This window comes from Dipodomys ordii, unplaced genomic scaffold (genome assembly GCF_000151885.1).
Source record: "Dipodomys ordii isolate 6190 unplaced genomic scaffold, Dord_2.0 Scaffold122, whole genome shotgun sequence".
Lineage (NCBI taxonomy): Eukaryota > Metazoa > Chordata > Mammalia > Rodentia > Heteromyidae > Dipodomys > Dipodomys ordii.
The window spans coordinates 8589507-8609792 of record NW_012267338.1 but is presented as its reverse complement, the minus strand read 5'-3'; the positions used below and the strand labels follow the sequence as shown (position 1 = coordinate 8609792).

The window sequence follows — 20286 nt, the reverse complement described above, 5'->3', positions numbered from 1 at the left end:
TTGTGCCAACAGTCTCCCAGAACTGGGGTTTGTCAGAGCGCAGTATCAGAACGTAGCTAAGGAAAAGTCCATGAGCCCCTCTTTGTGCCAGTACTGGGGCTTGAACTCAGGGCCTCAACCTGTTGCTTACTTTTCCACTCACAGTGCAGCATTTAGTTCCAACTTTTTTTTTCTTCTGTCGGTTATAGGGCTTGAACTCGGCCTGGGCACTGTCCCTGAACTGTTCAGCCCAAGGCAAGCACTCTACCACTAGAGCCATAGTGCCACTTCCAGTTTTCTGGTGGTTAATTGGAGATAAGAATCTCACGGACTTTCTTTCCTGGGCTGGCTTTGAACCATGATGTTAGATCTCAGCCTCCTGAATAGCTAGGATTACAGGCATAAGCCACCAACACCTGGCTAGTTTCAACTTTTTGATGGTTCGTTGGAGATAAGAGTCTCAGATTTGTCTGCCTGGGTTGGCCTCAAACTGCGATCCTCCAGATGTCAGCCTCCTGCAGTAGCTAGGATTTTGAGTGTGAGCCACCAGTGCTGGGCACCTCTTTTCTTGATTATCTTTCAGAACTCTCACTTAAGAACTTTGGGTTCTCTGGCTCAAATCTTACAACCTTCCTGGACCTTAGCTGCTTCTTTTGTGTAACACCATTGGCAGGTTTTACTTTGGACTCTGATTATTTGATTACAATTACTTTCTTACTGGTCTGTGAGATCACTGTAGGCGATGAGTGGTCTCTCAAGCTGACTTGGAAGAATTCTTCCACCTGGGAAGGGGACCAGATGCGCCTTTTCTGAACTCAGCCCCTCTCCTGGGCCTTTTCTCCCCAGCTGTGCTGGCCCTTGTTCTGCTTAGCCTGGCAGCTTCCATCCGCACATCACCCACTGTTCCCACTGACAGCGACTATCCCACGCCATAGAAACATACCTCTCAGGATCCCATACTCAAAGAGCAGTTTAGAGCCTTTGGGTGAGTTCATTACATTTCCCTATCCCTGAGCAGGTTCCGCGGACAGTTTGTACACAGTAGGAGAGCACGGGTAAGAGCATCCCCAGTCTGAAACCTGACACTCTTTGGGTGCCAAGTGATGCCAAAAAGGTTTGGAGTTTTGTATTCCATACATGCCAGCAGTAAAGTCTATGGAAATATTCCTGTGAAATCTGAAAGCCTTCAGATCCTGTGCATTTTAGATAAAAGACAGTCAACCTGTACTTTACGTGTGTGTGCATGTGTATTGTCTGTACACATGTTTGTGTGTGTGCCAACCACACACACAGCTTGAACTTCAGGGTTGGATGTGGCCCCTTAGCTTTTTTACTTGAGGCTGGCACTTTACCACTTGAGCCACAGCTCTGCGTTCTGCTTTTTGGTAGTTAATTGGAAATAAGAGTCTCATAGGCTTTCCTGCCCAGGCTGGCTTCTAATCATGATCCTCATTCTCATACCTCGCTGAGTAGCTAGAATTACAGGCATGAGCTACCAAAACCTGCCATGTACTATGATACTTTGAGCTTGGGCTAAGAAGTCTGATTTCCTGAGCAACTCAAATCAGGTATCTGCCTGTGTGTTCTTGGGAGAAATACATGCTATTTCTAAGCATGGCTTCTCATCTGTAAATCGATGCTAATCAGTGCATGGGATTGCTGTGTTCAGATCCTCCTTATTATTCAATATAATGCAAGTCGCAAAGGTAATTTGCGTTTTCCAATGGTAAAAGGAAAAATGAAACAGGCAAAATTAATTATAATGTTTAATTGATAGATTTGATAAATTCTCCAATAAGTTTGAAATATTACCATTTTAACATGGAATAAACAACAAAACAACCATTAATGAGTTATTTATATTCTTTTGAGTCATACTATATCTTCAGGTCCAGTGTGCTCTTAACTCCCGGCATCTCAACTCTAACTAGCTGCAGTTCACGTGCTCCATAGCTTGGGTTTCCCACACTGGAGAGTAGTCCTGTTGGAACTCACTCATCTTCAAAACAGAGCCTTAGGCTGGGCGCTGGTGGCTCACACCTGTAATCCTAGCTACTCAGTAGGCTGAGATCTGAGAATCATGGTTCAAAACCAGCCCAGGCTAAAAAAAAAGGTCCATGTGACTCTTAACCAGCAAAAAGCAGGAGATGAGTTTGACTGAAATGTTAGAGCATCAGCCTTGAGTAAAAAGACTTAGTGACAGAACCCAGGTCCTGAGTTCAAGCCCTAGTACTGATGTGCGCATGCACACACACACACACACACACACACTAAAACAAACAACAAGAACCCCAGAACTTTAGGCCCGGGTTGTAGCTCAGTGGTACGGCACTTGCCTAGTGATGTCTGAAGTCCTGGGTTGCATCCCAAACAACAAAACCAGCACCTTCACTCAGATTTAATATTTAGCCACGGTTGGCAAAATGATAGTTATTCGGCATCAAAAAATGGGGTGCAGAAACATTTGTAGTGCACATTTGCATCTGTTGCTTTGTGGGGAAATGTCTTGGATTTGGTTTTGATTCTGTCTCAAGAGGAGAGAAAGCTGCTCTTCGGCTGTTCCCTGTAAATCGGCCTCTCTGGGTTTCACAATGAGGTCAGTGTGGTGGTTTATGGGCTTTTCTTCAGGACGAGGGAAAGGAGACTGCATGTGCTTCAAGTGCTGCGTGCCTGTCTGTTTCTTGGCTCTTGTCTGTTTAATTATTTGAAGCTGGAACGACTTGATTTTAAAACAAAACATATGGGCTGGAGAGTAATTGGGAGGGCGTTTGCTGTGATGCAGCACTGAAGGTATGTATGCCGGAGCCCCTGCTCCACCTCGCTCTTTCTGCTGGCTGTAGGTACAGATGCTTTGCCTAACTTCAAGTTGCGTTCTCTTTCCAAGTTCCTTAAACCCTTTTGGAAAGGCGCAGCCAAAGCAGGAAATGGTGATTGTAAAGGGAAATCATCTCTAGGTCTTTTGTTGACATCTGTATTTTTAGTTTATTTTTGTTAACCTGCTCTTCTTTGTGGAAAACCAGTGGTCGGTCTCCAAGCTATTTGGTATGATTTGTGAAAGCAAAATGTGTTTTGCAAAGTGCCAAGAGGAGAGAGAATTTTATGTAAAGAGGAAAAAAAAATTGATCCTCCACCTTACCTGATGCTCACCGTTCTTCCTTGTATGGGATTCTATCACTTGTGTCCCCCCCCCCCAGTCCTTTTTGCTTTAGTTTATTTTCCAGGTAGAGTTCTATGATTTTTGCTTTTTGTATGGGGCTGGTCTAGGACTGTGAACTGTATATCTCTACCTCCCCTGGAACTGGAATTACAGGCAAGTTTACCACAGCTGGCTTCTTTTTTGACATAAGGTCTGACTCGTCCCCCACCCCCCAGTTTGGCCTTGAATCATGGTCCTCCTATCTAGGCCTCCCAAGGATTATAGGCCACTGCGCCTTGTTCTACAACTGTTGAACACATGAGTTTTATCTCTTTTACCTCTTCAACTTCTCCTTTTCTTGCTAGGGGCAGGAGATATGATGTCCTGATTATATCCTGTATAATTTGAACCTGAATGCCACAGTTTTTTGCTTGGGGGATGGATGCCTTTGTTAAGCAAATCTTTACGCCCTCACTTAGTAGTCATGTGCCAAGAAACAAGTTCTCAAAACTCTCTGAGCCTCATTTCCTACTTTCTTAAAAAAGGGGTAACAATCATGCCGATTTCAAAATAAAATTGTTGTGCAAAACTTTATTCTTTAATTGTTATCCTTCTTATTACTTTTAAGCGGTGGTACAAAGCCATCGGGAGGGATGGGTGAGAATGTTGGAAGGGGTGATATTAAACAAGATATGCTGTACTCATAAGCCGACATGTTGGGTTGTAGTCCCTTTGTTGTGAAAACTTTCAAAGAGACATTGCCAACAAAGTTCTGAGCACCGTGCATGATATGTAATAAACACAAGAACTTTACAATTGTGTGGGGCCTCCGCAGTAACACACATACTCTCTTCAACAACAAGAGGGATTGTTAACCACAGTGGCCTATGCCACCCACCCCACCCAGAGAACCGCACAGGTGTCTAGGAAGAGCTTTAGCACTGGAAATCACATGAGATGAGAACTGGGAACATGAGAAGGTCTGAGCCTGAATGCCGGTGGCTCACTTGTCAGTTTCCCAGCGTCTGTAAACATGACTAATCTGCTGCATTGTTTTGGTTTTGTGCTTTGCTTGTGTTGTTGTTTGGGGTCTGGAAAGTCATGTGAAATCTTATTCTGGTCAGTGTAGTGGAAAGGCAGGTCACAGTGTTGCTGTCAAGATGTTGAAAACAAAAAATCTTTAACTTGGCAGACAGATGTGCCCGTACACCCCCCCCCAACTCCATAGGGACAAGGGTGGGGAGAATGGAGTGGGTTTTTGCCAAACCAAAGACATAATGAAGCTCTTCTATACCCAGGTGCAGAACAGATCACGTGCTGTTGTCAGGGAAGTTCTGTTTGTTAAAAACACCGCGTCTCAGAGTGGTTAGTTGGCTTTCTTAGTCCCTTTTATAACTGTTCTAGCCATTTTCCCAGCCCTGCTTGGATTTATTTGTTTGTTTGTTTACATATTTATTATGCCAGTACTGGGCCTTGAACTCAGAGTCTGGGAGCTGTCTCTTAGCTTTTTCACTCAAGGCTAATGCTATACCACTTGAGCCACAGCTCCACTTCCTGCTGTTAACTGGAGATAAGAGTCTCATGGACTTTCCTGCCTGGGCTGGCTTTGAACCATGATCCTCAGATCTCAGCCTCCTGAGTAGCTAGGATTACAGGCGTGAGCCACCAGCCCTGAGCCCCTGCTTGGATTTATTATGGGCTAATCCATCAGGGACTCCTTGTAGTGCATGGTAAGAACCTGGCCAGATAAATGGTTTTCAGCTTTCCCTGCAACTGTAAAGAATAAATAACCACCCTCCCTCTCGTGGTCCCTGCACATGCTCTCAGTGGACAGCTTTTCTGACATTTAACTTAATCAAGATGTTAGCAAAGTAAACAGTATGGGCTCTTGCCTCCAGACTGAAGCTGCTGTCACTCTGCCCACCTGCCCTTCACTTCAGTGTTTGTGAAGGAGATTCAGACTTGCTCTTGAAAGAGATGAGGTGTAGGATCTACTTTCCTCCGTGGCCAGCGATGCCCTCATTATTTGGCTCTCAGTGAGTGAACACTTCTGTACCATGTATCTCAATCGATGTCTCAGGAGATCTGCTATCATTTGAAGGACTATCAAGGGAACAGAATCAACTATATAGTGAGATACCATAATATTAAAACATGGCCAAATTTGGGGCTGGGAAGGTGGCTCGGTGGCAGTGCTTGTCTTGCCATGCATGAGGCCCTGGGTTCGATTCCTCAGCACCACATAATCAGAAAGAGCCAGAAGTGGCGCTGTGGCTCAAATGGTAGAGTGCTAGCCTACAGCTGAAGAGCTGAGGGACAGCACCCAGACCCAGAGTTCAGGTCCCACAACCAACAACAACAACAACAAAATCTAGATTTAAGAGATGTTAAAAATGTAGAGGAGAGCCAGGTGCTGGTGGCTCACACTTATAATTGTAGTTACACGAGAGGCTGAGATCTGAGGATTGAGGTTCAAAGCCAGCGCCCAGGCAGGAAACTCGGTGAGACTCTTATCTCCAATTAAACATCAGAAAACCGAAGGTGGAGCAGTGGCTCAAGTGGTAGAGTACTAGCCTTGAGGAAAAAGAGCTCAGGGACAGCGCCCAGATCCTGAGTTCAAGCCCCATGGCCAACTTAAAAAAAAATTGTAAAGGTAAAACAGATGGGATCAGCAAGAGTTCATTAAAATGTCATTTTCTCAGTCATCAACTGCTTCTGTCCTGTCCCCCACCTCATCCGTGCAGCTAATTGGCAGAGGGTAGGCTAGGTAGGCAAGGATGGCTTGAGCCCCTGCAGGGCTGAGTGTTTGTTCAGCCCTGCCTGTTGAGGCATGAAGTGAGAACACTGAAGGCTCATTAGCAAGAAGGAAAAGTTCTCTGCACTGTAACTTAAGTTTCTGGCAAACAAGAATCTAGGATGTTCTTTGGATCACAATGAACTTCATAAGACGCTTGGTCCTTTTGGTTTTGTACTTGTACTGGAGCTTGAGGTCAGGGCCCGGGAGCTGTCCCATTGCTTTTTCACTCAAAGTTGACACTCTACCATTGAGCCACAGCTCCACTTTTGGCTTTTTGGTGATTAACAGGAGAAAAGAGTCTCAAGAACTTTCTCCTGCCCAGGCAGGTTTTGAACCTCAATCTTCAAATCTCAGCCTTTTGAGTAGCTAGGACTATAGGTATGAGCAGCTGGTCCCCTGCTTCTTGCTCCTCTTGAAGGAGTGAGGAAGAGTTTGCTGACGGACATGAGACTCCTGTACCCCCTCTTAACCTCTTCAAAATGCACAGCCTGTGTGTCCATTTGCTAATGATCGCTGGAGCCACTCACTTCCTGCTCTTCTACCTTCAAAGGCATCCTGCATCCTGCATTATCAATAAATTTTCATTTCACTCAAGATTCTACTGGATTAATGTTCTTCATAATTTGAATGGCTTCTCAGCACCCTAGTGTCTCCAATCCTCCTTAGTTCTGTAATAAGTTTAGGTAGAGTGGTTATGATAGTTCTATTCCTCTAAAAGATACTTTGGGGGCTGGGATGGAGCCCAGTGCCAAAGCGCTTGCCTAGCAAATGTAACATCCTGGGTTTGATCCCCAGTACCAAGAGAAACGACAAGAAAAAAATACAGTTAAAAGATGATTTGGGGGTTTTAGAAAAAGCTGCTTCCCAGGTAGGTAAAATGACAAGAGTTCATTGAAATCTTTCTTTTGTATATGTATAAAAAACCATGGTGTTTAGCTTATACTTACACCGCTTTCTTTTTTTCTTTTAGTTTTTGGGAATAACATTTCTTGGAATTGGACTGTGGGCGTGGAATGAAAAAGTAAGTTGAACATCACAAACACATGTATGTTGGTCCACAGCTGTATGTATGTCTCCTTTTGCCTTTGACCACCTCAGGGTGAAAAGAAACATGGATCTTTTCATGAAGATTGTGTTCTTGGAAATTAAATGTGGGGTTCTAAAGGACTTTAGCATTCTAAAGAACTGTGGATTCTAAACTGTCTAAACAGGTCCGAAAACAGTAACAATATTCATTACCATAGAGAATGTGGCTGGAATTTGATGAGTTAGCTAGAGATCTATATTTTTAGTGATATTTCCTCACTCAGGCCCAAGAATTTCAGTAATGTTTATAAAGATCATACACCTGTTTTGTTGTGTGTGGGGGGGGATCTCCACTTTGGAAGATAATTCAAGCCATAATAAATATATTTTGTATAGTACATTATCTTTTAGCCTGTTAGACATAGCATAAAGGAAGCCAGACATACATTCATGTTTGAATACTAGGTAAATGCACCCTTCATACTAATTGTAAATACTAAGAAATATTCAAGACAGGTGGGTGGAAGGATGGTGGGAGGGGTAGCATTGATCAAGATGCATTGTACTCATAAACTGATCGGTTGCATGGAAACCCCTTCATACAACTACTTTTTTTTAAAAAAAGAGAAATATCCCAGGCCCAACATGTTGGCTATTCAATATGCCTCTATGCATGTGAGGATTGAGGACCCAGAAAGCCCCAGGGCAAAAGCGTGAGACCCTATCTGAAAAATAAAAAAATGGCTGGAGGGCATGTCTCAAGTGATAGAGCTTCTGTTTTGCAAGCAAAGTGGCTGGTCCAAACATTGTGGTAAAAGGAAACATCTGAAAATATGGGGTAGCATATCTAAGTCACAGTGATGAGCTGAGGTGAGCAGTTTCTGTTCTGAGGGACACTCTAAAGAGATGGACACCTTGTATTCATACCTCCACTACACTTCCTTGCCTTAGCTTTTAGGTTTTTTTTTTTTTTTTTTAAATCCTGTTCACTTTCTCTGCTGGAATTCAAAAGTGACTAGAAGCTTCTTTTTGCTTCCTTGTTTGGAAGTAGAATCTCCTGCAGTATGTTTAGTCTCTCCAGGTATTTGGCCACAGGGTAAAGTCTCACTGTTTCCCACCTTGAAAGAGTGAGTGTTTGGTTTGGGTAAAAGTTCCAGTAAACTAAGAGGTCAGCTTAGCTTTTCCCAGAAGCCCATTCCCTTATCTCTGGAGCCTGCACCCTCCTGAGCAAAAGTCCTTTCATGTGATAAATGCTCTGAGGGCCATAATGTATAAACTGTAAAGAGAGAGAAACTAAGACAGCCCATCAAACCAACAAACAAAAACAATGACCAAAAAAACCCCTTCAGATCCTAGTGGGGATTTCTAAAATTATGTTCAGATAAACCACATAAAACAAAACACCAAGTAAATCTTGAGCTTTGAATAGGTGCCATTAGCTGAGTAACTAACTCCGTGGCAGAGCACCTTGTACTTTACAAGGCCCTGGGTTTGATCCCCAACATAGTAGAAAAAGAAAAGGACATGTGTTACTCCCTAGTTACTTACAAACTACTTCTATAACATTGATGGAAAATAAGCTTTCCTAGAAAGCCTGCAGCCTTTTGAAGCAGGACGCGATTCTGTATGGCATAAAACAAATTAAGTTCCCAAAACAGAGATATTTTTTTTCTCCATAAACTTTTACATTGAATGCTAATCTCTGGGATTATGATTAGCTCTTGTCTCATCCTGGTTAAGCTTGGGGATTTGTATTGGTGGAATCTCAGAAATTTCCCTTTTAGAAACTTTCCGCTTGGTTAACTGCCAGATAGAACAGCTTTTTAGAACTCTTTTAGTAAAAGTCCATTTCTCTCAGCTTTGAAGAAGATGCTAGAAGGCATTAAATGAATTAATCGTCTATTTTAGCAATAAATAGACATTTGAAAGGTTTTTGGTTATTTTCCCCCTCTTTTTGAAGTACAATTAACATCTTGTTATTTCATGGGCTGCCTCAAATGTCTCTGATAAAAAATGCATACTTCTAAAATGCGCGATGTGTCTCAAATATCAAGGGTAAAGGGGTGATAGTGCGGGGAGGGAAATGGACAGGCCCTTTTTCTTTTTTTTTTTTTTTGGGTCCGGTCATGGGGCCTGAACTCTGGGCCTGGGCACTGTCCTTAAGCTCTTCAGCTGAAGGCTAGCGCTCTACTACTTGAGCCACAGTGCCACTTCCGGCTTTTTTGTTTTTGCTAATGTGGTGCTGAGGAATCGAACCCAGAGCCTCAGGCATGCAAGGCAAGCGCTTTAACCACTGAGCCACCTTCCCAGCACTAGGCCCTTTTTCTTGATGGCTGCTGATAGTAAATAGACCAGCTCTCAAAAGATAGCTGATCTGACCTGGCCAAGATCATCCAGTTACTGTTTAGTAGAATGCCATGAGCAAGGGAAGTAAAGAAGGGGTTCAGCCATGAGACCACCTAGCTTGGGGAGCCTTGGCCTTAGTCATAGAATACAGCCAGTACATGGTGTAGGCATACATACAGCTAGCATGGCGTAATGGCCTCTGAGCTGGTCTGGACTTAAATAGGGTCAGATTAGGGGGCAGGGTCATAGGGAGCTTGAGAGTTCATGACCCAAGACTGACAAGTCCAGTGACCTATTGTCCGAGTCCCCGCCCCTGCCTCTAGGAATCCAGGCACACGTATCCATTGGGAGGTGGGACTTCCCTGCCTCCACCATGAAACAAGATGGTGCCAGTTAAACCCAATACCCTATCATCTACCATGTGGCCAAGACGGTGCCTAGCAGATCCAGCGTCCCTACTTCAAGGTCTGGCAAGAAACATTAGATATAGGGTCAGGCTTCTTAGTCGGAGGAGAACGAGTTTCTTTTCTATGGAGTTGTTGGCAGTGACCTCTCTGAGATGTGGCCCATGGGGTAGGGATCTGGGTAAAGGGAGAGAGATCTATAATGATTACATTCCAGGAAGAGGGAGTAAAATGTGTCCTGCTTGTGAATCAGGAAGTTCCTAGACTAAGATGTGTGGCTGTTTAAAGAACACTTGGAAGTCAAATCCTTGAACTAGGAACATGGGCGGGAGGGATGGATTTCCTTAATAGCTCTGGCTTTAACATAGGTGTGTGGACTACATACAGAGCGCTGGAAGCTTGCACTTATTAGCAATCACTTTTACAGAGCCCTAGTTGAATATTAGAAACGATTGTTAAGTAATTTTTATCTAAATTTGAAATAAATAGATCTTGAAGATGCAATTGCTGACCGTCTCGAGTGAAGCTGGAGTTTTTGCAGCGATCGTAGGATCTGCTGTGTGGAAGGATCATTGGCAATTCTGTAGCATCGAATCCTTCTGTAATATCCCCTGCAGCCTCAGCCCTAGTGAACTTGGTCATTCAAGTAGCATTTATTGAGCACATAGCATGTGATAGGCCTTGTACTGGGTCTGGAAGACAAAGATGAACCGACATAATTCAGTCCTTGATGAATTTACCTGGTCATAGAAAGGATCGTATATGCATTTTATGTGTATATGCATATACGCAGGTGTGAATATCTGCATATATACATAAAATGCTTTCATTCACTAATATATCGCAGTAAATCTAGTCGAGTGAGTTTGTGTTTCAGTTGTCTCTTTGGGTTGCTCTCCCTGTTGAAAAACGTTCAGCACATTAGAATCGTGTACCATGAATTTTCACTCGTGAGTTCTGAGTCTTTCCCATTGCATCCCACAGAATAAGTCTTTCCACATGTGAGTATTTTAAGGTGGTGGTCTGTTTCCTTTGGAGTTTCCAGGCTAAACATCCTCCCACTGGGTGGTCCTCACAGGCTGTGGGCGGGAGGGAGATGCTTCACCATCCTGGTGGTTCTCTTTTGACAGAACGCATGGGAGCCATAGAAAGTATGAGCGGGCTGTGTGCCTTCTCCCCCGGTTGAAGATGCCTTGACACCCACAGTCAATCACTAAGTGCATGGTTCACTGAAAATCCTATCTTAGTCACCAGCCAGGCTGCTTTCCCTCATCCACCTCACGTCCGGCTGATTTTCTAAGTCAAATGCAAGACTGCGTATTTGCCCAGTGGTCTGTCAGGCCATCTCTCCACCCTCTGCGATTACTCTAGAGCCTGAACCTGTCATCTGCCAGACTCCCTTCTCCCCTCTGTGTGGCTTCGGCTGTCTATATCGATCAGACTCCTCCTTAGGTGCCTTGCCAGTAGAACGATATTCCAAGAGCTCACACATACCTGCTTTTCCTATTGCACAACGCTGCTAGCATCTCAGACCTCTAAATTGGGGGAGAGCAGATCTCAGCTAGGTTGGAACCTGCGCCCCTAGTATCATTCCTGCCTTCTAAATTCATATCTTGATTCTGACCCCCATTGGAATTCCAGATTGGTTGTATACCCAGTTGCCCACCACATGATGAGAATTAACTTAAAATGAAAAGGAACATATCCGAGACAATCCTCCAGGTCCCCCCACTCCCCAGCAACCCTGCTCTTCTGAGATGGCATCTAGCTCCTTCCGCCTGCTCAGGTCATCTTGACACCTTCTTTCTTTTCTTCTAGGCCCACTTTCACTCAGTCAGCAGATGCTAGACTTGTTTCTTGTGTGCACCTCCACTCTTCCACCTTGAGCTCACCATCGTGTTGGCCTTCCTGCCTTTGCGTGACGCCTTCCCATTATTGATTCCGCTCTGCCTCTGCTCTTGTACCCCGGTCCTAGCCCAGGCCTGGCTGCAAGCTGTGGCTACATTCCTTGCCTTTTAAACATATAAGGCAGATTGTGTCACTACTTGCTCTAAACCCCCCAGTGAGCTCATCATCTCAAAGCCGTGGTGGTGACCGTGCCCTCGTCTCCCACATCGCTTTCTCCCCAATGCACAGCCCCCCACTCTCCATCTTGCCAGCATTCCACCACCCCAGGGCCTTTTAGCCATACTTCCAGTGCCTAAGCCACTCTTCTCCTGAGACCCAGATTCATACTTTCCTTCCTGGTCTGCCCAGTGCCAGTGCCACCCTGTCCATCAGCATTTCAGTGTGTTTCAGGCTCCATCCTCACCTGTCCCCAGCCCTTCTTTCCCTGTTCCTTTGTGTTTTTATACCTCAAAGGACTATTATTTATGCTCTTAAAAATAGATTGTCCATCTGGGCACCGGTGCCTCATGCCTGTAATTCTTCTCAGGAGGCTGAGATCAGAGGATTGCAGTTCAAAGCCAGCCCAGTCAGGAAAGTCCATGAGACTCTTATCTCCAATTAACCACCCAAAAGCTGGAAGTGGAGATGTGGCTCAAGTGGTAGAGCAGTAGCCTTGAGCAAAAAGAGCTCAGGGATAGCACTCAGGCCCTGAGTTCAAGCCCCAGGACTGGCAAACACCACATACATACACACACACACACACACACACACACACACACACATGTGTACACAATGGATTGCCTGTCTCTCCTCATGAAGCCAGTTCAATGACATTACACAGTTTTGGCTTCCTTTAGGCTGTAAGGCCTAGGACATTAAGTGATACATGGTGGTGCTCAAGGAATCTTGTCTCATGCCTGTGATCCTAGTAACTTAGGAAGGGAAGACAAGGAGACCATAAGTTGAAGGCCAGCCTAGATTATGTAGTGAGACTCTGTCTCAAAAACTAAAAAATTTAAAAAGAGAGAAATATTGAAATGAAGTCATCAAACAAGTGATAACAGCACCCTTTTGAACCCTGGCTGTTTCATGAGTCCATCATTGAGTTATACATTGAATACGCAAGTATACAACCGCATCATTGAGTTACACGAGCCCCAGATGTCTAAGAAGCTGTCTACTGACACTTCTTGTAGATAACAAGAGGTCACCTGACATCTGGTTTGTTGCTGATGTCTGAAGGGAGTGATACAATGTTGGAAATAGCAAATTCACAAATTCTGGCTGTCAGGAAAGAGCTATCTATTTCTGTCATAAAAGTCGGAATGTGTACATGATGATCTTGGTTCACAAGAAAATTTAGATGTCCTGCTTTTATTGTTACTAACCTCTTCAGGGGGGCCAGGGGAAGATGTACCACAACGCACATAGAGGACACTGCCTGCCAGCCCTGCTGTGTTTGATGCTAGGGCTGGGAGTGGATGAGGACCCAGCCTTTTTTAGGAATAGGAACTATGCCATTCCCCAACCCTTACCATGAAGTTTGGGGTTCTCAGGGCTTACCTGTGCTGCCACTGAGCAGCCTGGAAACTCCACCAGCACAGTGTCCCCTCCTCTGTGCCCCAGCCCAGTGGGCACCTCCCAAATGGTCACTGCATGGCCACAACCCATAAAAGGGCATTTGTTATCAGCTGTAAAGTGCTGCAAAGGAAAAGCAGCTCTTTCCAAAAGGGGTGTCATGTTCACTTCTGCCATCCGTGGGTCCCCTCAGGTTAGACTTTGAGAGGACGGGGGTATTATGTTCCAAAGATGGGGAAACTGAGGTATGAAACTGGGAATCCATCCTCTCTGTAAGCTCCCTTCTCATCCTCCGCCATCGGCCTCGATTGAGTTCTGGACCACATGGTAGAAAGAAAGAACTGGTGTTCTATGCTGGTTCCAGCAGAGACAATGAGAAATTGTACCCAGATGTCTTTCTCTTTGGCCTTTCTGTGGAGGGGAAGAGTCCTGGAGGCTATTCCCTGCCTAATGTCTGACTGAAGGGTTCATACTGGAACCCTCCAGCTGCAAATTTTTACAGTCACACATAGAGACTCACCCTGGAAGAACTTCCTGTGTTCTCCGGAAGGAAAGTCAGGGATGGTGACCTTCAGTGACCCAGAAAGCTTCTGTAGCAAAGGTCAAGTTCTCATCGCCAAAGGGAGGCAGTGGGTGGAAGTGGTTACCCAGATGACTTGAATAGAAAAATGGGTTCCCAGCTTTGAAACCACCCCAAGTATCTCTGAAGTGCTAAAAAGACATCTGCAAGGATTTCATTTTATTGACTCTTCTTCTGCATTCATCATGTAATCCCCCCAAGTTCTGTGCTGTGTCTAAAGAGCTGGAACTACAACAGTTCTTGGTCAATGTCTGGGAAAAAAATCAACCTATGGTCTGTCTTGTTCCAGTCAGCATGTCAACAAGTACATGGCTTACGAGTTCAAAAACAAAAAACTCAAGCTTGCCAGGCGCTGGTAGCTCACACCTCTAATCCTAGCTACTCAGGAGACTGAGATCTGAGGTTCGCAGTTCAAAGCCAGTGCAGGCAGAAAAGCCTGTGAGACTCCTATCTCCAGTTAACCACCAGAAAACTGCAAGTGTTTCAAAGTGGTAGAACACTAGCCTTGAGCGATAAAGCTCAGGGACAGCACCCAAGCCCTGAGTTCAAACCCCATGATTGACACCACCACCACCACCACCACCACCCAAAAAAAAAGAAGGAAAAGAAAACGCCAAACCTCATCTCGGTTCACATTAAGAGAATGTTCTCTTTCCCCAGGCCCACTTGCCGTGGACTTGGCTCCCTGTTCCTTCTTGCAGCTCCTCCCCCTACCTTAGAGGTTTTTGCTTGTTTCCTACCAGCTAGTGCTAAATGGGCCTGAATGGGCAGCCTGAGGCTGCACTCCCAGCAAATGTTAAAGGGGATGGATGATGTCTTGTTTTTGGGTCTTGGGTCTTGGGTCTTGGGTCTTGGTCTTGGTCTTGGTCTTCGTGTGTGTGTGTGTGTGTGTGTGTGTGTTTCTATACTGGATAACTCAAGGCCTTTTGTACTGGCTTAGCTTTTTTTTTTTTTGCTCACAATTGGTGCTCTACTTCTTGAGCCACCCCCTCCACTCCAGCATTTTTGCTGGTTAATTGGATGGAGTGCCCCAGACTTTCCTACCTGGGCTGGCTTCTAACTGCGATCATCAGATCTCAGCCTACTAAGTAGCTAGAATTATAGACATGAGTCACCGCTGTCAGGCTCTCTGATGAGTTTGTGTAGGGGCAAATTGCTCCGAGGCCCTTGGTCCAGACCTAATCTTCTTGTGGACATTGTTCCAAACCACATTTCCAGTTCTCTGAGTAGCTATGTGTCCTATCTTGTCATGGTTTCTCAATGAAGAAAGGCTTCTGTTGGCATTGTCAGTCCTCTTCTGTAGGGCCTATGTGGAGTGGTGGGTGAATCAGGGCCCGGTCTCCTAGCTCTCAGACGGTTCCATCTGGCCTGGCCTTGCTAACACATTTCCTATGCCTGCCCCTCTGTTTCTCATCCAGCAGTTGGAAGGAATGTGCTTGTATATGCAAACACAGAAGAGTCCCAGACCTCGGGGTGCATTAGTGCTATTTTTGTATTTCTTCCCTGTGTGGGTTGACAGAGAAAAAAAACTGCAACTTGCCAGGTGGCACACAGAGGCTGCTCTGTGCTGGTGGTGAAGAAAACCACAGACACTCCTAAAGTTTATTGGCTTGGAAGCCTATGGGGCTTTGTTTGTCTTTTTTGTTTCTGCTTGTGCACAGAAACCTCTTGCAAGAAGAAATTGTTTCTTCACAACATATTCCTTTCTTGCAGAGCCATCAGGAGAAGCTGCTTTCATGTGAGAAAGCTGCATGAATGAAGGACTGATGAGGAGATGGAGGTGGGGGAGAGATGGGCTGATTTTCCTGTGTTCTTACTGAGATAGACTATGTTCATCAAACCATAGAATGGCCAGCTCTCATAGGATGGACAGGGTAGACATGACTGACAGCTAGTGTGCCCAGTCCTCCCCGGCAGAGTTGTCTTTGCTCCTGGTTGTACACCCTGCCAGGATGCTCCCACCGGTCCCCAATTGCTTTCTGCCATTTCTGACTATATCTGCTGTCTTTGTAGGTGTACCACTGTGTCCTGGTAGTTTCCACCCGCTCATGGCTTCTGCTATTTCTAGCTTTTGTTTAGTCATGTTTTCTCCCTTCCACTATTCTCTGGGTGTCTTAGATTATTTTTAGTCCCTCCCCCAAAAGAGCTGGTTAGTGTGTCCCAGTTCCTGTCACTCCCCTGGGTACAATCAGCAGGTCAGGCCACAGCTCTCTTTAGATGGACACAGGCTGAGTAAAGTGCTTCAGAGCAAAATGGATTCTTCTCCAATGCAGTTGGGTTGAACATTCCTAAGTACTTCTAGAGCATCTGATAGCTTCCTGTCGTTCTAATGTAATAGTGATGGTGACAGTGGATTGATTGAATTCATTGTGCCAGGTACTTAGCATAGTGTCTGGATTTACTTGGATTATTTCCTTAATGTCACAATAACTTTTATGATGTAGGTTATCATTTCACAAATGTTGAAATTGAGGCTTAGGCAGAAGGAGATCCTTGGCTCCCACAGATGGGCCAATCTGTTGTCATTCTCCATCAAGGAAGGAACCCCTACCAAGGGAAAGAGTTGGGCAGTGGGCACGATATCCCTACTTCCACGATTTGGGTTAGTGACTCCACTTAATATATGGTATTTTGGAAAAATGCAAAAACTGGGTGTAAAATGTTCACACACACAAAGGTAACTGTGTGAAGCAATACATTCATTTACCACCAGATTTAGTCATTCTACAATGTTTACATACTTGAAAACATACTAGTCTGGGAATGTTACTTAGTAGAACACTAGTGTACTTGAGGCCCTAGGTTCATTCCCCAGTACTGCCAACAAAAAAGCAAATAACACCACCACAAAACATGAGGCAGGATCTATACATATTTTATACATTATATATATATACACATATATTTTAAGACAAGGTCTCGATATGTAATCCAGGCTGGCCTTGAACTATAAGCTGGCCTTGAACTTGAGATCCTCCTGTCTTTTGGTTCCTGACTGCAGGTGTGTGTATACCACCAGGCAGGACATGCATTTCATCTGTCAATCAAATGATTAAATAAATAAATAAAGGATCTATTCTTTCCTTCCAGGGGGAAAGAGATTTGAATTACAATTGTGGCCACCCGAGTGTATTCTGAATCCATTAAAATTGAAGTTCTTGGTACTTTTCCTTTGCTTTGGCAGGATAGTATTCTCCCAGATCTCAGTAGTATCTACCTCCAGCCCCATCTTTTGCTGAGATTTAGAATTGAAGAGTAGAATCTGCAGTCCAGCTAGGCCCCCAAATGATTGTTGTTTCCATGGAAACAGTTGAAGGCCTCTCAATTAAAACTGCCCCTGCAGGCTAGAAAGAGTAAGGATTAAAATGAGTTTGTCATTCTCCAAATTAAAGCCGGAGAGGACAAATGATCCATGAACCTACTGGTGGTTGGGTTCATAGTGTTTGGCCTTTATGTTAACGTTTCAGACCCAAGGATGGTTGCTTGCTTGTATGCTTTTGTGGTTCCCAGACAATTGTCCTATTGTCCATTGATCTCTTCATGTGCAGCAGCAGATCACGGAAGAGTATTTGGGAATAATATGATATTTGCTCACACTTGATTGTGAATCACAAAAAACCCATTAAAAATGGTGAAATCAGCCAAGCACCGGGGGCTTTTGCCTATAGTGTTCGCAAATTAGGAGGCTGAGATAGGGAGGATTGAGGTTCAAGGACAGCTCTGGCAGAAAAGTTGTCAAGATCCCCTCTCAACCTATAGCTGGGTGCAGTGGTATACCTGTCATGCCAAGCTACAGAGGATCGTTGTTTCTGGACAGCCTGAAAAAGAAAAAGTTCAAGAGATCCCATCTCCACAGTGGGAAGCTGATTGCGGTAGTGTGTGTCTGTGATCCCAGCAATGAATGAAAACCTAAAGCAGGCAAATCAAAGTTCAGGTGCTAGGTAGAAACTTCCTAAATAAAATGCAACAAATCAAAGAAAGGCTGGATAAATGGGGTCACATTAAACTACAGTGCTTTTGCATGGCAAAGGACCTAGTTAGCAAGATAAATAGCCCACAGATTGGGAGAAGATCTTCACTAGCTATGCACCAGACAAGGGGCTCATATCAAAAATATACCTAGAGCTAAAAAAATTAACCCCCCATAACAAATCCTCAAGGAAACGACCACGCCATTAATAAGTTAAAGAAGAGACTTCTCTGAAGAGGAAATAATAGCCAATAGACACATGAAGAAAGGTTTAACATCTTTGGCCATAAAAGCAATGCAAATAAAAACTACATTGACATTCCATCTCCTCCCAGTTAGGATGGCCGTTATTAAGAAAACAAATAATAACAAATGCTGGCAGAGATGTGGCCAAAAGGGAATGCTACCACACTGTTGGTAGGAATGTAAACTGGTTCAACCACTGTGGAAAGCAGTATGGAGGCTCCTCAAAAGACTAAATATAGAGCTCCCCTATGACCAGCAATCCCATTCCTAGGCATTTACAATCCAAATGATCACAAACAAGGCCACACTAAAGCTACTAGCACAACTATGTTCATTGCAGCATGATTTACCATAGTTAAGATATAGAACCAACTCAGATGTCCCTTAGTAGAAAATGTGGTATATATATATACACAATGGAATTCTCTGCTTCCATCAGAAAGAATAACATCACCTCTTTCATAAGGAAAATGGAAAGACGTGAAAAATTGGATTAAATGAAGTAAGCGGGACCCAAAGAAACATATGCTTCATGGTTTCCCTCATTTGTAATAATAGTCCTATCACAGGATCACAATTGCTCAATAACTATGTACATATGACCACATAAAATGATGCTAATAAAAATGAACTCCAAAATATGGAAATGAGGGTTTCTTAAAAAATGTACTGAGGTTATTTGTAATGAAGTTATTTGTTTTTTCTTTCTCCCCCCCCCCTTTGGTTTATTCCCTGTTGTCACTGTTTTTTATTTTTGCTCCCCTGGGTCTTGTATATATGTTTATCTGATTTGGGGAAGGAAAGGGCAGTAAAAGAATGGTGAGACAAAGGACCAAGGGTGAACAATGCAACAGCGATACTCACAAGACATTATGTTGGAAATGAACTTTATTACTTGGGAGGAAGGGGAATGGTGGGGGACAGAAAGTGGGAGAAAACAAAGGGAGCGGTAACAATGTTTGACAAGAAATGTACTCATTACTTATGTAACTGTAACCCCTCTGTGTATATCACCTTTACAATGAAAGATACAAATATAAAAACACACAAATATACCCCCCACCACCAACAAACCCCCAAAGTTCATATGCTTAGCCATGTAGGGAGACCCTATCCTAAAAATAACCAGCAAGATGCAGGGGCTGGAGCCATGAGTCAGTGGTAGAACTCCAGGCTAGCAAGCATGATGCCCTGAGTTCAAGTTACAGTAATGCCTTAAAAAAAGGGGGCTGAGAAGGTGGCTTAGGGGTAGAGTGCTTGCCTTGCATGCAGGAGGCCCTGGGTTCAATTCCTCAGCACCACATAAGCAGAAAAAGCTGGAAGTGGCGCTGTGGCTCAAGTGGTAGAGTGCTAGCCTTGAGCTGAAGAGCTGAGGGACAGTGCCCAGGCCCAGAGTTCAGGCCCACAACCAACATGGAAAAAAAAAAAAAATGAGGGACTGGGAAGGTGGCTCAGTGGTAGAATGCTTGCCTAGCATGCATGAAGCTCTGGGTTTGATTTCTCAGTACCACATAAACAGAAAAAGCCAGAAGTGGTGCAGTGGCTCAAGCTAGCTTTGAGCCAAAGAAGCTCAGGGACAGTGTCCAAGCCAAGCTCCAGGACTGGCAAAAAGAAAAAGAAAAAAGAAAAAACAAAATGAAATTATTGAGTAATTCTAAATTAAAAGAAGCCTCATGGTCACTAAATCCTAACTTCCTATCCACTCAGTCCTTCCTAGAACACCACTGACAGCTACCTGTGAGCCAGGAGCCATATTTCTAAGGATAGCTAAGACCTGGTGATGTGAGAAATGTCTCTTAGGGCTGGGCACCAGTGGCTCACGCCTGTAATCCTAGCTACTCAGGAGGCTGAGATGTGAGGATCATGGTTCAAAGCAGCCTAGGAGGAAACTCTGTTAGACTCTTATCTCCAATTAACCACCAGAAAACCGGAAGTGGCACTGTGGCTCAAGTGGTAGAGCACTCACCTTGAGCTGAAGAACTGAGGGACAGTGCCAGGCCCAGAATTTAGGCCTCATGACTGGAAAAAAAAAAGAAAAGAAAAGAAGAAAAAAAGAAATGCCTCTCAGATAAAACTTAGCTGGGCATAGGCTGTGGGGCGGGGGCGGGGGCGCACATCGCTGAAAACTCAGCTCTCAAGAGAATCACAGATTCAAAGCCTGCCTGAGCTATGCTGTGAGTTCCAGGCCAGCCCGATTTGACCTTGTTTCAGAGAAAGAAACGGTGGAGGTGACATCTCTCTCCACTTCCTTCCCTGCTGCCTCATCTTCTGGTGCCATGTAAATCAAGGCTGCTTCTCTCATAATTTGTTCTCCCATAGTTAGCTTTTCAAATGTGA

At 44.4% G+C, this 20286-nt stretch overlaps 1 protein-coding gene across 1 annotated transcript in view; it reads left to right on the top strand.

Moving 5' to 3' along the window:
• The window catches only part of Tspan5 (tetraspanin 5), a 143979-nt gene that overhangs the window by 107318 nt on the left and 16375 nt on the right, over window positions 1–20286 (top strand). Inside the window, exon 2 of the mRNA XM_013029705.1 lies at window positions 6883–6933. Coding sequence (XP_012885159.1) covers window positions 6883–6933 — 51 coding nt within the window. The remainder of the gene's footprint in view (window positions 1–6882; window positions 6934–20286) is intronic.